The 18,165-nt window shown below is 35.3% G+C and overlaps 2 protein-coding genes across 2 annotated transcripts; both read left to right on the top strand.

Annotated features, from left to right (window-relative positions):
* The first annotated feature begins 4,173 nt into the window (after positions 1-4,173).
* Positions 4,174-8,316, top strand: LOC112709701 (chaperone protein ClpB1). The gene is made up of 7 exons (XM_025761608.3): positions 4,174-4,624; positions 4,926-6,085; positions 6,181-6,362; positions 6,454-7,076; positions 7,155-7,434; positions 7,533-7,730; positions 7,821-8,316. The coding sequence occupies exons 2-7, from the start codon at positions 4,936-4,938 to the stop codon at positions 8,118-8,120; spliced, it is 2,733 nt and encodes a 910-aa protein (XP_025617393.1). The 5' UTR covers positions 4,174-4,624; positions 4,926-4,935; the 3' UTR covers positions 8,121-8,316.
* A 4,316-nt stretch (positions 8,317-12,632) lies between these two features.
* On the top strand, positions 12,633-17,059 carry LOC112709691 (protein CANDIDATE G-PROTEIN COUPLED RECEPTOR 2). The gene is made up of 6 exons (XM_025761596.3): positions 12,633-13,490; positions 14,665-14,856; positions 16,073-16,235; positions 16,325-16,427; positions 16,714-16,795; positions 16,879-17,059. The coding sequence occupies exons 1-6, from the start codon at positions 13,191-13,193 to the stop codon at positions 16,954-16,956; spliced, it is 918 nt and encodes a 305-aa protein (XP_025617381.1). The 5' UTR covers positions 12,633-13,190; the 3' UTR covers positions 16,957-17,059.
* Positions 17,060-18,165: the final 1,106 nt, after the last annotated feature.

Genomic DNA, 18,165 nt, shown 5'->3' with positions numbered 1-18,165 from the left:
CGCTTGTCGAGGTAGTGGTGTCGGCGTAGGGTCTGTGGCAGTCTCCCGCCTACGTTGAGATGTGAGGTTTGAAGCTAGGCTTTCTACTCATATTTCTCTCTGGTTGCAAGGTGGTAGGGTACTAACCCACGGAATCATGCGGCATCTAGAGGAAGGTGGTAGGACACTCTCCCTGGAATGTTTCCCTCTAAAAGGAGAAGGTGGTAGGGCACTCATCCATTGGAATTATTCCTCCTGAGTTTTCGCAACAGAGAGACTAATCCGGGAGTTGCCGACTGGATTTTGTGTCGGGTTTGGCACTATAACCGACATGTGATATCACAGCCAATATAATAGGACATGCATTCATCATATGCATCTCTTATGTGCTTGTTTGCTTTGATTACTTGCAGTTTGCCTAAATGTATAATATGCCTACTTGCTCCTTGAATTACTTACTATACTTGAATATTACCTGTGTATTACTTGTTTGCATATACTTGTGATTGTCTGGCGTTTAGGAGGATTGGAAGGCGGTGGCGATGGGATTGCACGGAGGTTAGGATGGTGAAGGTTATGGGATACAGCGGTGTGATTGGTATTAGTTAGAAATCTCCTATGTTTAGATAACTCTATTTATGGTTTATGGTTTAATTTAATTATCTCGTTAAGCTTGAATCTTTGTTTGATGTGAAGTTCTAGGATTGCCTTTGGCATCCTGGGACCTTACATCTTATACATTGGGTACTGTTATCATACTGAGAACCTCCAATTCTCATACCATATATTATTGTTTTTCAGATGCAGGTCGCAACCCACCATGGTGAGTTTGCAGACATAGTGACAAAGTGGAGACTGATCTTTCTTAGATTTTATTCTACATTACTTTTGTTGTAGTATTCTCTCACCTTTTGTATATTTAACTTTGTTTCCATAGAGGCTTTATTCCTGAAAACTTTGAGAGATAGGTTGTTGTTGTTTTAAACTTCAAAACTATGTTGTATTCAGTTTGACTAGCCGTCCTAAACTCCGCAGGCTATGACTAGTCCTCTTTTTGTATATCATACTTATATATATATATATATATATATATATATATATATATATATATCTATATGTTGTTTACTTTAATTATTACCTTGTGTATCCTAAAGCTATCTACAAGGTTTTATATATATTATGTCTTGTTCTGTTCGTACCTATGCATTTAGTCATCGTGTGTGAACACTTCACATTTTGTAATTCCGCTTTATACGATTTTGAGCTTTATTCCTTCATCGGGCTTCTATTTATATGAATTATTGGATATATATTATATATTATAAGCTTTAGAACTGTCGTGGCACTTTGTTATCATTTGCTTTACAGCTAGAGGTAAGGCTTAGGATAACGGGGTATTACATAAATAAGATTCATGATCTCTTTCTCAATGATGGTGTGTGGAAGATGTGTAACACCCTAACATTCAAATTCTTATACTCGAGTAAGTCAATGATAATAAGGTGGTACAACTCAAGGTGGAGTTAGAATACATATATAGTTAGAAAAAAAAAATTTAAACGAGAAGCCTGAAGATGAATAAAAGGAAATCATGAGCGCAAACACACATGTACGGAAGAATAGGGCGTTCAGAAGAGCAAGGTAAAATGGAAACTTAAAGGAAGAATATGGTAAAGACAGAATATATACATAAACATATGTATGATAGCCACTAGTCACGACCTGCGAAGTTTAGGTCGGCTAGGATTATAGCATAATAAAACAGTTGATAATAGATCTTATCTCTCCCAAAATACATCAAAGCCTCTATAGGCAAGGTTTCAGAAGAAAATATATACATATACATGATTAAAGTCTTCGAAAATAAGGGGGAGAGATTCTAAACAAAATACAAAACAGAATTCAAAATAAACATTGCCGTCTTCCAGACAAACTCCAGCTCATTGCAGAGCACTAGGACTTGCATATGAAAAACAAGGAATATATACGGAATGAGAACCCCTGACCCGTGGGTTCCCAATACGGTAAAAATGCCAAACAAAATACGATATAAGGTAACATGAACTCTCTAAGCAATCTTAATCTCCCATACATCAGTCTTTCCATCCTAGATTCTCACTAAGCCGTAATTAGGCAACTATCATGAGGGATTCTAGTCTAATTCACCTTTATCATTGTCTTCACAACTCTCCAAACTCAAAATAGAACAACCCTCAGCGTCAAGTGACACTGATGATATCATTTGTCGGTTATACAGCCAAGCCTAACATGTTCGATAGCGAACCTTGGACAGTCCCTGTGTGCGCGCATCCCTGAGCTCAGAATCATATATCAATATCATGGGAGAACATCCGAGAAGGTCTAAGTGTTCGGCTACATCTTGTGATGGATGGTCAACATTCCAACTGGGAGCAAGCGAGATAAAACTACAATCCTTGCGTCTACCACAAAAGTTTAAACATCAACTGGGAACAAGCGGGACAAAACCACAATTCTTGCGTCTATCCCAAGATCTCAAACATCAACTAGGAGCAAGCGGAACAAAACCACAATCCCTGCTTCTACCCCAGAGGTATCATTCTCAATCGGGAGCAAGTGGGGCGAACTACACCCTTGCATCTATTCCGGGAGCTCAAACCCTAACCCGGAGCAAGTGGAACAACGCCACTGCATCTACCCAGGCAGGTATGTCTCAATCATATTCAATTTCTTTATCAAATTCACCCTCAATATCATTTCACTTCATTCAAAATAATACTCAAACTCAATCATCGTTATCTCTCATTATCTTAATCATACTAATCATCCACAATCAAAATCAATCATAATCTTTTAGCATTATCATAATCATCCTCATCATATCTCTCATTACATTTAATCTATCTTTCTCCACTTCATTGTCTCGCCTCATTAGATCTCATTCCTAATTCCTCTATCCTCTATTACACTGGCTCTAGACTCATAATAGGGTTTACAAAGGTTTAGAATACTAAAAGAATGGTTGAGAACTTAAAAATTCATTTTCAGTAAAACAGGATGGTCATGTGTATGCATGCCTTCCGCGTACGCATGAGTTCAAAATTTGGCAGAGTCGCGTACACAGACCATAGTCGCGTACGAAAGTACACGGACAGAAGCATTGGCTCATGTACGCAAGACACTTCCGTGTACGTGCGAATTCAACGTTTAATAGTGTCACGTACGCATGCACCTTCGGCATACGTGAGAGTACTGGGCAAGATTAAAATATTTAAAATAACTACTATATTTATTTAGTGAAATCCAAAATATTAAAACTTTTAGTATATACTAGTTATATACTAGTTATTAAGATTCAACAATAATTTGAATTCTACCATATAAATATTTTATATTAAAATATTAAGATTCAACAAGTGATCCGACAAATCAATTTTTTAATTATTGAGTTCTATCATATAGATTAAATAATAATAAAAATTATAATTTTAAAAATTTAAAAGATTTAAAATTTAAAACAACTACTATATTATTTAATGAGATTTAAAATATTAAATTTTTTAATATATAATCAACAATAATTTAATAAATTCGTTTAAATAAAAAAATTTACTATAAAAAATTATAATTTTAAAAAGTAAAATTTTAAAATATAAATGACAAAATAACTTTATACTAATTTAATTATTTTTATTATTTTATATAAAGATAATTTTGTTTATTAAGGTCTAAAAATAATATTAAAATTAGTACTATTAAAATATATTTTAAATTTAATATTATGAAAAAAATAAAAAATTATATAAAGACTAATTTGATTAATTTTTAAAATTTTAGGGATGAAAATAATTTACATTTGGATTTTTAAGAACTATTTTAATTCTAAATAACTCTTACATGTCAAGTGACACGTGACATGTTAGGTGTCACTGATCTGACATGTCAATCAATCATCTGATGACACGTGGTATTGACCTATTATATTATCATGTCATGTGACACTTAACGTGACACGTTATGATCTAACTAATAGAAAAATTAATTTGACTTACATTTTATCTTTCAAAGACTAATATAACTAAAAAAATCATTTGAAGATTAATTTAAAGAATGGGTGATTATAAATTTGACTGTTAACAAAAAAAAAAAAAAAAAACCGAGCGAATTAACGAAATCGCAAGGAAGAAAACCGATTTTGGGGCACCAATAATAATTGAGTAAATGAATAACGAATTACTTACCAAAAAGGAAAAAAAAATGACGAGTTTGATGGAATTGTTGGAAAAGAAGAGCGGAAAAATAGAAGAGAAGCGAATAGAATTGAGTGGAAGGGTCTAGTACTTTCTCCCGCTTTCATTAGGAAACGTCCAGAACCGTTCCGATTCATCTTCTGGCCTCAACAAATACTCATTTCTCTTCCCTCCTCTCACCGATTCACTTTGTTCGAAAAACAAGCCAAGTTCTAAGCTAAACGCTTCCCAAAACCATCCTTCGTTTTTCTCTTTTCTAATTCCAAACATAACCAGACACTGTATACGCAAAGGCGACTGTGAATATCTTCTTAGCTCAAACACAAACACAAAAACACCTGCATTCCGAATTTCCGATCAAGATACGTTCGCGCTCTCTAATTCTTAATACTCTTTCCTCATCTTCGCCGCTTAAGGTATGTATGGCTTGTCATTTTCGGATTTTCCTTCTTCTTCTGTTTCTGTTTCAAGGTTGCTCTGTTTTGCAGTTTGTTTTATTCTGGACTGAAATTTCGTTAATTCTTTATTTAGAATTATGCTGTATAACTTAGTTTTTTAATTTTATTTTTTAATTCATTGTATAATTGAAAGAGTAAGCGAAGCGAAATGCCTTTGAAACATTGTAATTTGCATTCCGAGTACGTAATTGTAATCAATAATCAATGAGATTTTTTGTTTTTAGCTTTTCTCAATTCCCCTGCAATGTTTATTGTGCAGGTTGTTATAGATGAATCCTGAGAAGTTCACACACAAGACTAATGAGGCTCTTGCCAGCGCCCATGAGCTGGCAATGAATGCTGGCCATGCACAATTCACTCCCCTCCACATTGCCGCAGCACTGATCTCCGATCCCACTGGAATCTTCTTCCAAGCAATTTCTAGTGCCGGTGGCGAAGAATCGGCGCACGCTGCCGAGAGGGTATTCAACCAGGCATTGAAGAAGCTACCGTGCCAGTCACCACCTCCTGATGAGATTCCTGGAAGCACCAGCCTCATCAAAGCAATAAGGAGGGCACAGGCACTTCAGAAATCAAGGGGTGATACTCATTTGGCAGTTGATCACTTGATACTTGGGATTCTTGAAGATTCCCAAATTGGGGATTTGTTGAAAGAAGCTGGCTTTGCCACTGCTAGGATTAAATCTGAAGTGGAGAAGCTTAGAGGGAAGGAAGGGAGGAAAGTTGAGAGTGCCTCAGGGGACACAACATTTCAGGCACTGAAAACTTATGGTAGGGATCTTGTTGAGCAAGCTGGGAAGCTTGATCCTGTCATTGGCCGTGACGAGGAGATAAGAAGGGTTGTGAGGATTTTATCCCGGAGGACGAAGAACAACCCGGTTCTCATTGGTGAGCCTGGAGTTGGGAAAACTGCTGTGGTGGAAGGATTGGCTCAGAGGATAGTGAGGGGTGATGTTCCTAGCAATCTTGCTGATGTCAGGCTGATTGCATTGGATATGGGGGCGTTGGTTGCCGGTGCAAAGTATAGGGGAGAATTTGAGGAGAGATTGAAGGCTGTTTTGAAAGAAGTGGAGGAGGCTCAGGGGAAGGTTATTCTCTTCATTGATGAGATTCATCTTGTTCTTGGGGCTGGTAGAACTGAAGGGTCAATGGACGCTGCAAACCTCTTCAAACCAATGCTTGCTCGTGGCCAACTAAGGTGCATTGGTGCCACCACTCTTGAGGAGTACAGGAAGTATGTGGAGAAGGATGCAGCATTCGAAAGAAGATTCCAGCAAGTCTATGTGGCTGAACCCAGCGTGCCAGACACTATTAGCATTCTTCGTGGCCTAAAAGAGCGATACGAAGGTCATCATGGTGTTAGGATTCAGGATCGTGCGCTGGTTGTGGCAGCTCAATTGTCTAGTAGATACATCACGGGTATGCTTATTATTGTTATTTCAGTTTCGAATTGTTTCTGATTTGGATTATGTTTTTTTCGGTGCTATATGCTTACAATGTCTATGCTTGTTTAGGGCGTCATCTTCCTGATAAGGCTATTGATTTGGTTGATGAGGCTTGCGCAAATGTGAGAGTTCAACTTGATAGCCAACCTGAGGAAATTGATAACCTTGAAAGGAAGAGAATGCAGCTCGAAGTTGAACTTCATGCCCTTGAGAAAGAGAAGGACAAAGCTAGCAAAGCTCGTCTTGTTGAAGTGAGTATTGGTTTTGCTGCATTGTTGAGTTAATCGTTTCATATTTGTATTCCTGATGGTTCTAAACTTCTGATATATGTGCTATGTTCAGGTGAGAAAAGAACTTGATGACTTAAGAGACAAGCTCCAACCTTTGATGATGAAGTACAGAAAAGAGAAGGAGAGGGTGGATGAGATTAGAAGGCTCAAGCAGAAGCGTGAGGAGCTCCTTTATGCTCTCCAAGAGGCTGAGAGAAGATATGATCTAGCACGAGCTGCAGACCTTCGATATGGCGCAATTCAAGAAGTGGAAACTGCGATTCAACAGCTTGAAGGGAACACTGAGGAGAACATAATGTTAACGGAAACTGTTGGACCAGACCAGATAGCTGAGGTTGTGAGCCGCTGGACTGGCATACCAGTGACGAGGCTCGGCCAGAATGAGAAAGAGAGGCTGATTGGCCTTGCTGAGAGGCTGCACACTAGAGTTGTGGGACAAGATCAAGCAGTTAATGCGGTTGCTGAGGCTGTATTGAGATCAAGAGCTGGACTAGGGAGACCTCAACAACCAACTGGCTCATTCCTGTTCTTGGGTCCAACAGGTGTAGGTAAAACGGAGCTTGCAAAGGCTCTTGCTGAACAGCTCTTTGATGATGAGAATCAGCTGGTCCGAATCGACATGTCTGAGTACATGGAGCAGCACTCAGTTTCGCGGTTGATTGGTGCACCACCAGGGTAAGTGCATTGCTGAATTCATGTTGATTGTCATGCCTCCTTTTAGTAATAAGAATTCAAAACTCACTGGTTTTTCAGGTATGTTGGACATGAGGAAGGAGGTCAGTTGACCGAAGCTGTGCGGCGACGACCATATAGCGTTGTACTCTTTGATGAGGTTGAGAAGGCACATACATCTGTGTTCAACACTCTCCTTCAGGTTCTAGATGATGGAAGGTTAACTGACGGCCAGGGCCGCACCGTGGACTTCAGAAACACCGTCATCATCATGACTTCAAACCTCGGTGCAGAACATCTCCTAAGTGGGCTTTCAGGAAAATGTACCATGCAAGTTGCTCGTGATAGAGTAATGCAGGAGGTACCCTATCACTCCTAAATACACATCTTACAAATGTTTATGTTCTACTTGCTATGACTTATGATACTGATTCTATATCTTCTTTTTGAAACCCATAGGTAAGGAAGCACTTCAGGCCAGAATTGTTGAACAGACTTGATGAGATTGTGGTGTTTGATCCACTCTCACATGATCAACTGAGGAAGGTTGCAAGGCTTCAAATGAAGGATGTTGCTCTTCGTCTTGCTGAGAGGGGAATAGCCTTAGCAGTTACAGATGCAGCACTCGACTACATACTTGCCGAGAGCTATGATCCGGTGAGCATCAATTTCAACATATATTGATTTGTAAATTGATATTTCTCATATTGATTTAGTAGTACTGAATGGCTTTTTGGTTACCTGTAGGTGTATGGTGCAAGACCAATAAGGAGGTGGCTTGAGAGGAAGGTGGTGACAGAGTTGTCAAGAATGCTTGTGAGGGAAGAAATTGATGAGAACTCAACAGTTTATATAGATGCTGGTACCAACGGCAATGACTTAGCCTACCGTGTGGAGAAGAATGGAGGCGTTGTTAACCCCACAACTGGCCAGAGGTCAGATATTCTGATTCAGATACCCAATAGACCAGCTTCTGATGCTGCTGCTCAGACCGTGAAGAAGATGAAGATTGAGGAGGTTGATGATGAGGATGAAATGGAAGAGTGAAAAGTGTATGACAATATTGTAGAGAGTATATACTATATAGGTCACTTTTTTGGACAACTACAAGTTTAAGGTTGTATAAGACTTCGAAATTCCTTTGTTTTTGTTAAATACTTGTCTTTGTCTGAATGGAATAAGGAATATTCAATTCCTTATGTAATAACGGTTGTTGACTATAAATTTACTTAACTTTTTAACATCTTCCTTTTGTTGAGAGTTAAAGAATCTACTCTGTGTATGACGTGTGATTTTTTTTTTTTTTTGTCGTGGTCAGCGTGTTTATGATGTGTTAGATTCTTACTTTCGTTATTTGAAATCTTCTGTTGAAGGATCAAGACCAAGTGTGACTTTAAGCTCAACAAGAGTAGGAAACTATTATATTAGCTTAGACTGCTGGACGAAAACAATTTGGGATATATATATATATTGGTCATACAAATATATTCACACATCCACTCACATTATACTAACCTATGGATTGGACAATTTTTAATTCTAAATACCTCAATTTAAACTATAAATATGTCCATATTCAACACTAGTTATAGAAAACTCCACTTATCCGGACTATGATTTGGCTTGGGATCCAGCCTTTGCATTTGTTGTGGTCAGAGTTTACACTTGGGCTCTGATTACTGGTTGCATGTAAAGATTCAAGACCAAAAATGTGTAAAAAAGTTTACAGCAGGGATATCTTGTTATTTTCTCTTACCTATTAAGTCGGTTTCATTCCACACTTACACTAGTTAATGAAGTCAATTAATTTACTTATATAACTTGATTACTTGAAATATATTTAAGAATGAGGGTGTGCTAAGTAGTCAAGTTCAGATGCAACTCCTTCCGTATAAGGTGGTGGAATTTTGGGGTGTATGTGAAGAAAATATTAAGTATTTTTTTTCTTTTTATAAAATAACAATTTGGGAGCAATGATCCCTGTAACTAATCGATCACAAGCTACGGATAACACCAATATTAATGCTTAAATATTGTTTAGACTGTTTATGTTTGTGATAAATATCAATTCAGTACTTGAAAGATTGTAACGTTAATAAAATAATATCTGAATAATATTATCGATAAAATGATCTTTAAAAGATTTTAAAAATTAATAAGCATATTCCTGATTTTGTTGGTGTATATCTTTGATGAGAATGATATTGAAGTAGCCATCGTATGTTGATATGACAATTTTTTTTAGCTAATTACTGAAATTGAATTTTATAATTAATTTAACAGTGATACAAGCTGGAAAAAATTCTAATTCTTTTGTCTTGAACCTTAAATTGTTAATTTGCAATATGAGTTGTCCCAAACTGATAAAAAAGAAGATGAATTTGGTTCGAGCTCGTACAAATTTACTGTAGGGGAGAAGTTACCCATCGATGGATGCTTTCGAGAGGGAGGGAAAATCAAAGCATGCGACGAAAACCTACAACGAAATATGCTTTTGTCGTCTCGTTGAAATAAAAAACTACTAGCAATCCTGAAAAATAATTTCTGCGATGCCTATGTAAAAAGTAAGTTGTGGAATACATTTTCTCTAATAAATCTATTCTTGTGTTCTTTCTCTCATCTGTGAATGCACTGTCTTTGGGTAGAACAAAGAAATGCAGTGCGGTATTTTTAGTGGTTGGATGAGATTTAAGAGTATTCTGAAACAACAAAATGGTAGGCAGCGCAGATTTAAAGAAGAAAAGCAAAATCTAAAACAAGTGTGGAGATGCTATGGAGATTGAAAAGATGATAATGGTGCTGCCTCTGCTGAATGAAATCAATGAGCACTTTAGGAGGGTCTTGGTACTTTTGGGGTTCATTTATACTATGGTTGGATTAAATGTGGCTGTAAATCTTTTTTATTTGGCTAAGTAGGTAGATTTTTATATGTTGGCGTTTAGAGATGACATAATTTAGAGCTTTTGCATTGTTCAACAGAAATATAATAAAGATGCAGTGCATTTTATCATGAATGAGTGATGATGTCTTTAGATTTGTGAATGAGTTATGGGCAAGCTAAACATATCAAAGTGCTGCCTTTAAAAATTAGTAAAAATTGGAAGCAAAATAGTAAAGAATGTGATATCCAAATTTTATAGTAAATTGACAAAAAACTAGAATTAATAAGAAGTTGCAGATAATCTGTTACGCACTAAACCTTAAAGAGCTAAAGTTCAAAATTTCAACACATGAAACTACAATAGATGTTCTTATGAAAACATAACATCCAAAACACAAAATAAGGGATACAAACTTAAAACATCCAAAATACAAATGTTAAAGAGTTAAACTCCATATCTAAAACACATTATAAACAAAAAATCACCCAACTGGAGAATATCCCTTATCAATTTTACTTGTCAATGTTAAAAGGCTTTATTGGAGGTGAACTAACTTTTTTCCTCCTCAAAGATGAGATTGGCATAAACTCTATAAATCAATATTTTTTTTGTCAGTAGATTGGACAACTCCTAATCCTAGGTACCCTAATGGATTGGATAACCTCCAATTCTAGGTATACAACACACTCCTCACACATTTATCATACCATAAATCTATTCTAAGTGACCTAGGTTGTCGTTGCTATGGTTTTTCTTGTCACACTTGGTGGCCTAAATGAAGCTGAAGTTTAGGCTTAAATATTAAGCCTTGCTGTTGGGCCTTATATCATTGGTCTAAGTCCACTATTTTGGACTGCAACACTCAAAGATCTAGTTAAAATCGGAGGTGCAGACCCACTAGGCAACCTCACAATAGCATTCTTAATCCTAAATTGAGGTGAAAGTGGTGGTGCAACTGCTGCATTTGGTGTGGAGCTGGTTGGTGGTCTCAAATTTATTGCCATCCTTTCTCTTTTTCTCATTTGAATAGGATTTCTTCTCATAAAAATAGGTCTTCTTCTTGTTATAGTTGTTGATGGTGATGGTGTCCTCCTAATTTGTCTCTTGTTCTCTAACTTGGTCCTCATCCACATCTTAACCCTCAGCAGCTGGTTGCCTGGTTGGTCAGACTTTTCTAGACATGTCCTACTATTATGTGCAACCTAGTATATACACAAACAACAAAGTAATTATGAATTGACTATAAACAACATTTCTAGAAAATTAATTGACAAGTATGAGACATCCAATTAATTAACAAGTATATTTTACCTTTTTGCAGGTTTTACATGTAATTTCACTACTTTCATTTGGCATTGTACTGGCTACCAGATTGTTACTCAGTACTGTCCTTAGTCTTCTTCTTAGTTGGTCTACCAATGGGCCTCTTATATGGAGGTGAGAGACATGGTTGTCCTTCATGATATTTTCAATATTTCTGACTTGACACACTATTAATATGGTACAAAAAAATTCTGATATAAGTCTCCATTGTGAGTTTGTGATGAACATAATCTTTAGACCTCTCATTCTTTTTTTGGATTGCTATAATTCTATGAAAATAATGAACTCCAATCAAATGCCACTTTTTACATGAACAGATCCTCTCCCTGTATTCATTCTCATCTTATGTTTTTACTTTTTTACTTCAAATTGGTTATGCTCATCATCATCCACCCACTGTTTTTCAGTGATTAACTTGCTTCTTCTTTTTTTTCAGCCTATTTACTTGTATAGGTTGTATAGGGGTTAGTTTGCCAGCATATATCATTATTGCATCTTTGTGTGTAGTCATGATTTTTATGATATAAAACTTCAGGTTCTCAAGCATTGTAGGTATACTCTTTTCTCGCACACTCACAATGATTGAGTTAAATGACTCACAGTTATACTCCCATACATTTTTATTGATCTTTTTCACATTAGCCATAACATTATTGAACTCTTGATCAATAGTTACCTTGGCATATTGCTACAAATAAAAAGATACATACTTGTGTGTTTTAAAACAAATTGTTTTAAAATTGAATTAAATTAAAATGAATTAAATTGTGAATAATTAATTACTACGTTTGGGATAAATCATATAAATAAAAACTGAATTGATTTAGAAATTAATGTTTATATTTGTATCGTAAATTAAGTGAGAATAAATTAATTTGAGTTTTTTTTTTGGTGACTAAATAGAAAAGAAAGAAAAAAGAGACAAAACCAAATTAATTGGCTAGGGTCATATCTAAATCTATTAGATGTTGAAGCTCACTCCATGGTTGGCTCCAATTCGAGTGAATATCCGCGACAGAAGCAGCTGCTTTAGCCATACAATCTGCAACACTATTTGCAGTCCTCTGAATTAAAAGAATAGAGACTCTCCAATTCCAATTATATATTTTTTTCCCTTTACTCTCCACTTATATTATACAATCTATTACTACCTCTCTCTAGACTATTTTCTTTACACTAATATGTAAAGACAAATTAAAACCATGACATTTTTAAATCAAATTACTTTTTATTTATTTTCTAATAATAAAAAAAATTGATTTACAAATCAAATTAATTAATTTTAATTTAAAAAATTTCCAAATACACAATATAAAAAAAAACTATTAAATACGAATGAAAGTAATGAAAAGTTATTTGAATCACTAAGGAAAGAATTTTAGATAGAATATTCTGGGGTAGAAGTAAAGAGAAAAGAGATTTCAATAGATTAAGTGAGATACACTGTGTATACCAAAAAAATAAAAGGGGCTTAGGATTTAAGAATCTAAGAACCTTTAATCTTGCTCTGTTAGAAAAATATTAAAGTATAATAGTAACGATTTAATATATATTTTAATAAAAATATTACACTAATATTTTCCACAAGTATTTGTGGAATATTTGTTAACAATTTTTTTTTAAATAATTGTATAAAAAATTTACAACAATCAAAAGAAATTTTTTTATTCGTTCCTTCCTGCCTACGATCGTGTCTCGTCAGTCGTCACCGTTTCCTCAAATTAAAAAAACTCGTAAAACACAACTCCATCGTCAAAATCACCACCACCACCACCACCACCAAGATCTCCGCCGCCGCCGCCGCCGCCACTTTTCTTCGCATCAATCAAACCTAACCGAAAACAACAATGCGTCTTCCCTTCCTCCAAATCCCTCTGAAACTCCAGGTTTAGTTTCCTCTCACACTGACACTATGTGGAGGAGGAGATTCCCAGAGGCGCAGATCCGGATCGTCGATTCATCGATGTCTGAGTCACCTTCGTCATCTTCGATCCTGGCCGTTGATGCGGATCTGAGGTCGGACGACTGCGATAGGTTCTTCTGGTACGACAGCTTCCTTGTCGTTTTGTCGATTCTATTCGTTCTGTACCTGGCCCTGCAAGCAAGGAAGAACCTCAAGAGGCTTGCTAATGGAGGCTCATATGTTGTGATTTCCTATTATGCCCTCCTTTGGTTCGTTACCCTCTTAAACCTCGCTTGGTCGTTTTTTCAGGTACATCACCTACTTCCTTCTCCTGATTTTTTTTTATTTGTTATTTTATATCTATCTCTTGTTCTTTCGCTTCGGAATTACTTGGTTTGGCGTATTAATTGGCTGATTATAGGAAATGGAAGAAAAGATAGTGAGGAAGTTGTATTTGGATAATTTGTTCTCTTATATTTACTTTTTTATTTTGCAACTGTTGGTTTTTTGCTTAGAAGCTAAGGAAGAAGCAATTAATTTAGCAATGGACTAGTTGTGAGGGACTGATGGTGTTTGAGTAGTTTCAATGGTTTCATAGTTTCTAGTTGAAATTAAGTAAAATTGTGCAAGCTATTACTCAACTTTAGATGTTTGAGGTAACTTTAGGAGTACTGAACTAATGATATACCATCATAAACACATTCTTAATAATCGCCTTGAACTCCTATGTAAAGAAGATGTTTAAGTGCATTCAATACCTTGAAAGAAAACATCCAATACTTTCTTTGTTTGGAAATTTCGAAGATAGTTGGGAGGATATATCATTTCTGTTTTTTGTGAAGATAACGGTTGATGGAGTATTAAAAGAGTGGGATCTCAGTGGTATGAAATTTAGGATGGGTGTATAGTTTCTGTGACGAGTCTATTGATGCTTTGTTCTGCATGTGCTTATTCCTTTGGCTGGTCACGCAATAGGGTTTCGGTAGTATGTCTTTCGCAGTTGTTTGTTAGTTGTTTGCTAATATTTTTGTAATTTATACCCGCAGAATTCTTGCACTTAAATTTACATATTGCTCTTCCCATTAAATTGTTCATATTTTTTATGGTCATTTCTCTCATTAGTTTCCTTTGCCAAGTATATTGATTTTGTCGTTGAAAGGAAAATTTCCCGCTGTGTGAGTTAATAAAGATAAGATGGATCTCACACCTGTTTGTTCTTGCCATGTGACAATGTAACCTTCAAAAATCTAAATTGTGATGGACACTATTTTCTCTTAGATTCCAATGGCTGAAAGTGATTTGCATGCTGCAAGCAGAATCTATACCATTATCTTTCCTGATTTCTCATTTCTTTTTGTGCTTTCTCTCAAATTTTTAGAACCACTTTTGTTGCTCCATTTTGGCAATAGGATTTGTACAGTTCCTTCTTCTCACTTCTGTTTCTTTCAAATTTGAATATTTTTGTTTCCCTGTGCTCAAGCAGGCATGGCAGTGCTCTCCTGGAAAGGAGGTTGCATGGAATTTCCTGTCGTTATTTACAACAGCTGGTATGCTGTGTTTGGAGATAAGCTTGATGGCTTTCTTACTCAAGGACAACTGCATGAATAGCATGGAAACTCTAGCACGCACTTTCCTTGTATCGGGAATTGTTGTCCTTGTGGATGCCCTGCTTAAGGTGAGATTGTTGTTTCTTTCATATAAGCATACTAAATGCATGTGTTATGCTTTTTTTATTTAATGTGTAAAATAAAACTGTATTTTTTTTTTATTTCTTTTAACATTTAACTTTATGGGTTGCCGAAATTTTTTGTTGTTTAAGAATTCATTTTAATATTTTTATCTTCATTATTGGGATTTATCTTCAATACCATCTTCATTATTTCCTCTTTCCTAATCTCTAAGGTGCAAAAGAAATGTTGGGCGCCACTTTGCAAAAGAAATGTGGAGTATTGACTCCACATGATGGCTGCCAGAATTTCCCATACCTGCATGCATCAATTTTGCACTTCAATAAAATTATTAGCAATTTGAATTTTCAGATTGTTGCATGGTATTTTTAACCCTGAATTTTAAATAGTATCTGGCTAATGAGTTTTGCTATGAAAATGATGAGTTTATGCTTCATTGTTGTAAAACCAAGTAGTGAGAGTTTATGCTTTGTGTATCTAAATATGATTTGGTGGTGTATACTAAATAGGCCCTGCATTCTGTGTTCTTTTGCTGCAACATATGTTTCTACAAATCCTTTGCCAATAGCATAGCATATTTTTTTTGTATGTCAAATTGAACTCCTACGAGGCTCCATTGCCATTTTTATCATTGGAGACCTAATCTAAATGCGCAAAAAATAGATATTGGAAATCAAATTTTTAGCTGCCGGCCATAAGTTCCATACTTCCATTTGTGTAATTTGTCCTATTAGTTTCCTCCTTTATAGTTGCATGTGATTTTCCTCTACACCAGTTATAAATTTGGATTGTTTTGATTTTCAATGTATCCTTGATCTTAACACATGTCGCATTTCCAAATAATATATACCACCTCAGAATGCCAACACATTTGTATTAGCACTATTCAAAGAAGAGAAGTACTAATTTGTATCATATTTGTTAATACCAGCAAGATTGATGACCATGAATGAGACGTTATTTGAAGGAACAGGAAATACTACAATGAACACAATCAAGAAAGATAGTCTTGAAGCATCAAACATGATGTAAAACAAAATATAATGTTTCTTTCACTGTTTTAAGAAGTTTCCATTCATTGCTACTTATTCTTCCATATTAAGCACAAAAAATTTCTCCTGTCATAGACTGCTTTAGATTTTTGCCACCCTTTTATATATGGTTTCTTGACTGGTCTTCATTTGATTAAAACTTCCACACCAGACAATTTTTGTATTTGGATTTTCGGTCCCATTGTTCAATCGCAATGTTGGAAGCACTCATACACTTAAGTGGAGTTTGTGGATAATACATAAATTATTGCTTGCTATGGCATATGGCTTCATCTTATTTGTACATTTCTCCAAACGGAGGGAGAAGCTGCCTCGTGAGTATAACATCTAATTCTTTCAAGTATATGTTCTAAATGGATCCATTAATTCATATTCTAACTTCCAAATTTTGTAACCTCTGCAGCCAGGCCAGCTTTCCACAACTATGTTGTTGTAATGTTTGTCTTCAGTGCAATTGCCCTGTTTTCTTGCGGGCTAGCAGGACTTGGCATGAGTCTTGGCAACTGGTAATCCTATATAACTTCTTTGCAAGCAGAAAGAGTTTGTTATTTGTACTTATTCTTCTTTGGATACTGATAATTATCTCTCACTCCCCTTCGCCATTTTTTGGGTGTGAGATTCAAGCCATATAGGTCTCACACTCCATCCAATGATAGAGGAGAGTGAGTCGAGTCGGCTCCATGTTCGAGATAGAATGAGTACAATAATCATTTGAATTTTCCTAGTAGAATAGGTACCCTGTCAATCTCTGTAACTTTTGCACTGAGTGATGGATATCCCTCCCATCTGCAGGTTGTATGATCTCACTGTGCTTTGTTACCACTCTCTATATCTTCCATTTCTCTATGCAACTTTTCTGGCAGATTTTTTCCAGGTAAGTCCCCTTTATGATTAACTGTTTCGTTTTTGTTTTCTTCTGTGCACGGAAATCAGGTTTTGCATTTGCACTTGATGCAGGAGGAAGACTTTCTTTTGGATAACGCATATTACTCTGAAATGAAGGATGCTGGGTTCTTTGATGCTGACTTGGAATAATTCCTCAACAACTAATAAATGGGTTGAACAAGCATCTTTTGTTCTTTGTAATGTAAATATTTGGAGATTCTAACTATTTTTATGGCATGAATTTCTTAACAAAGTGAAGTTGAACTATGCTGATTGCTCCCACGACACCTTCCTTAGTGGGGGATCAAACCATTGGTCCACAATTTGCTCCGATCTGCCTCGACCGATTGCCTGTTTTTGGCAATTTGGACATATTAACCTGTCCTGTCAAAAATGGTAGGATACGTAGGTCAAAATTCAGACAACAAAAGACCAAAAAAGAAAAAGAAAAAGGTAGGACAAAACGATGAAAGTGACATTTAAAAAAATTATGAAATTTATGCATTAGAAATAGGCCGAAAAATTTTGATATGCATTGATTTTTGGAGTTATGCCTAGAGATGAGGTTGGAGGGTGATGTATTTTAGTGCGGTGGTCTGGTTCCAACTTTTTCGCTGACGGCGAGAAGATCTTTTTTAAAAGTTTTAATTCAAAATTCATATATCTTGCATATAGCGAGATGATTTATTAAAAAATTATAAAAAGTTTTCTCGCCAATCGCGAGATGAATTTTGATTTTTTTTTTAAATAAAAAGGTACCTCTCAGTTGAGAAAAGTTGGAAGAAATTATTTTTTTTTAGGAAAAAGGTGACTTTATACAGGTGATATGATGCTAGTAGTTCACAAACTACGAGAAGCTCTCTTTAGTAGGTTGATTTAGTATGTGTTTGGATTACAGTTTGCAAATCAGAGTTTGCATAAAATTGATTTTGTAAAATTGATTTTGATGATAAGTTAGTTTGGATTAACGTGATTTATGTTTGGTAATCTTTATATCAAAATTGATTATAATAAAATAAATGTTGTTTGGATTATACTATTCAAAATCACTTTTAGATGAAAATTTATTAAAATAGACATCAATTTTATATACCTGCAAAATTAGAATACTATAAAAAATAATATAAAAAATATTTATCATATAAATAAAATAAATACAATAAAAAATAAAAATATAAAAGAGAGTACTATAAATTTATAATGTCATACAAAAAGAAAATATTCTATAATTTTTTTTAGTATCGTCAGTACTCTTTAATTTAGTATTATTGTAGACTATAAATTTTTATTATTTATGACTCTATTATTACTTATAATTAATTTTTTATTTATTTTGTCCTTTTTTTATAGAATCATAAT

The sequence above is a fragment of the Arachis hypogaea genome, chromosome 1, assembly GCF_003086295.3.
Source record: "Arachis hypogaea cultivar Tifrunner chromosome 1, arahy.Tifrunner.gnm2.J5K5, whole genome shotgun sequence".
Lineage (NCBI taxonomy): Eukaryota > Viridiplantae > Streptophyta > Magnoliopsida > Fabales > Fabaceae > Arachis > Arachis hypogaea.
The sequence above is the reverse complement of the archived record's forward strand: the minus strand, read 5'-3'. Positions and strand labels throughout refer to the sequence as shown.

Coding starts and splice junctions, on each gene's coding strand:
- LOC112709691 (XM_025761596.3), top strand. CDS start 13,191: ATGTGGAGGAGGAGATTCCCAGAGGCGCAGATCCGGATCGTCGATTCA. Junction 14,857..16,072: donor TTGTGGATGCCCTGCTTAAG/GTGAGATTGTTG, acceptor CTTCCACACCAG/ACAATTTTTGTATTTGGATT. Junction 16,236..16,324: donor ACGGAGGGAGAAGCTGCCTC/GTGAGTATAACA, acceptor TAACCTCTGCAG/CCAGGCCAGCTTTCCACAAC.
- LOC112709701 (XM_025761608.3), top strand. CDS start 4,936: ATGAATCCTGAGAAGTTCACACACAAGACTAATGAGGCTCTTGCCAGC. Junction 6,086..6,180: donor GTCTAGTAGATACATCACGG/GTATGCTTATTA, acceptor ATGCTTGTTTAG/GGCGTCATCTTCCTGATAAG. Junction 7,077..7,154: donor TTGATTGGTGCACCACCAGG/GTAAGTGCATTG, acceptor CTGGTTTTTCAG/GTATGTTGGACATGAGGAAG.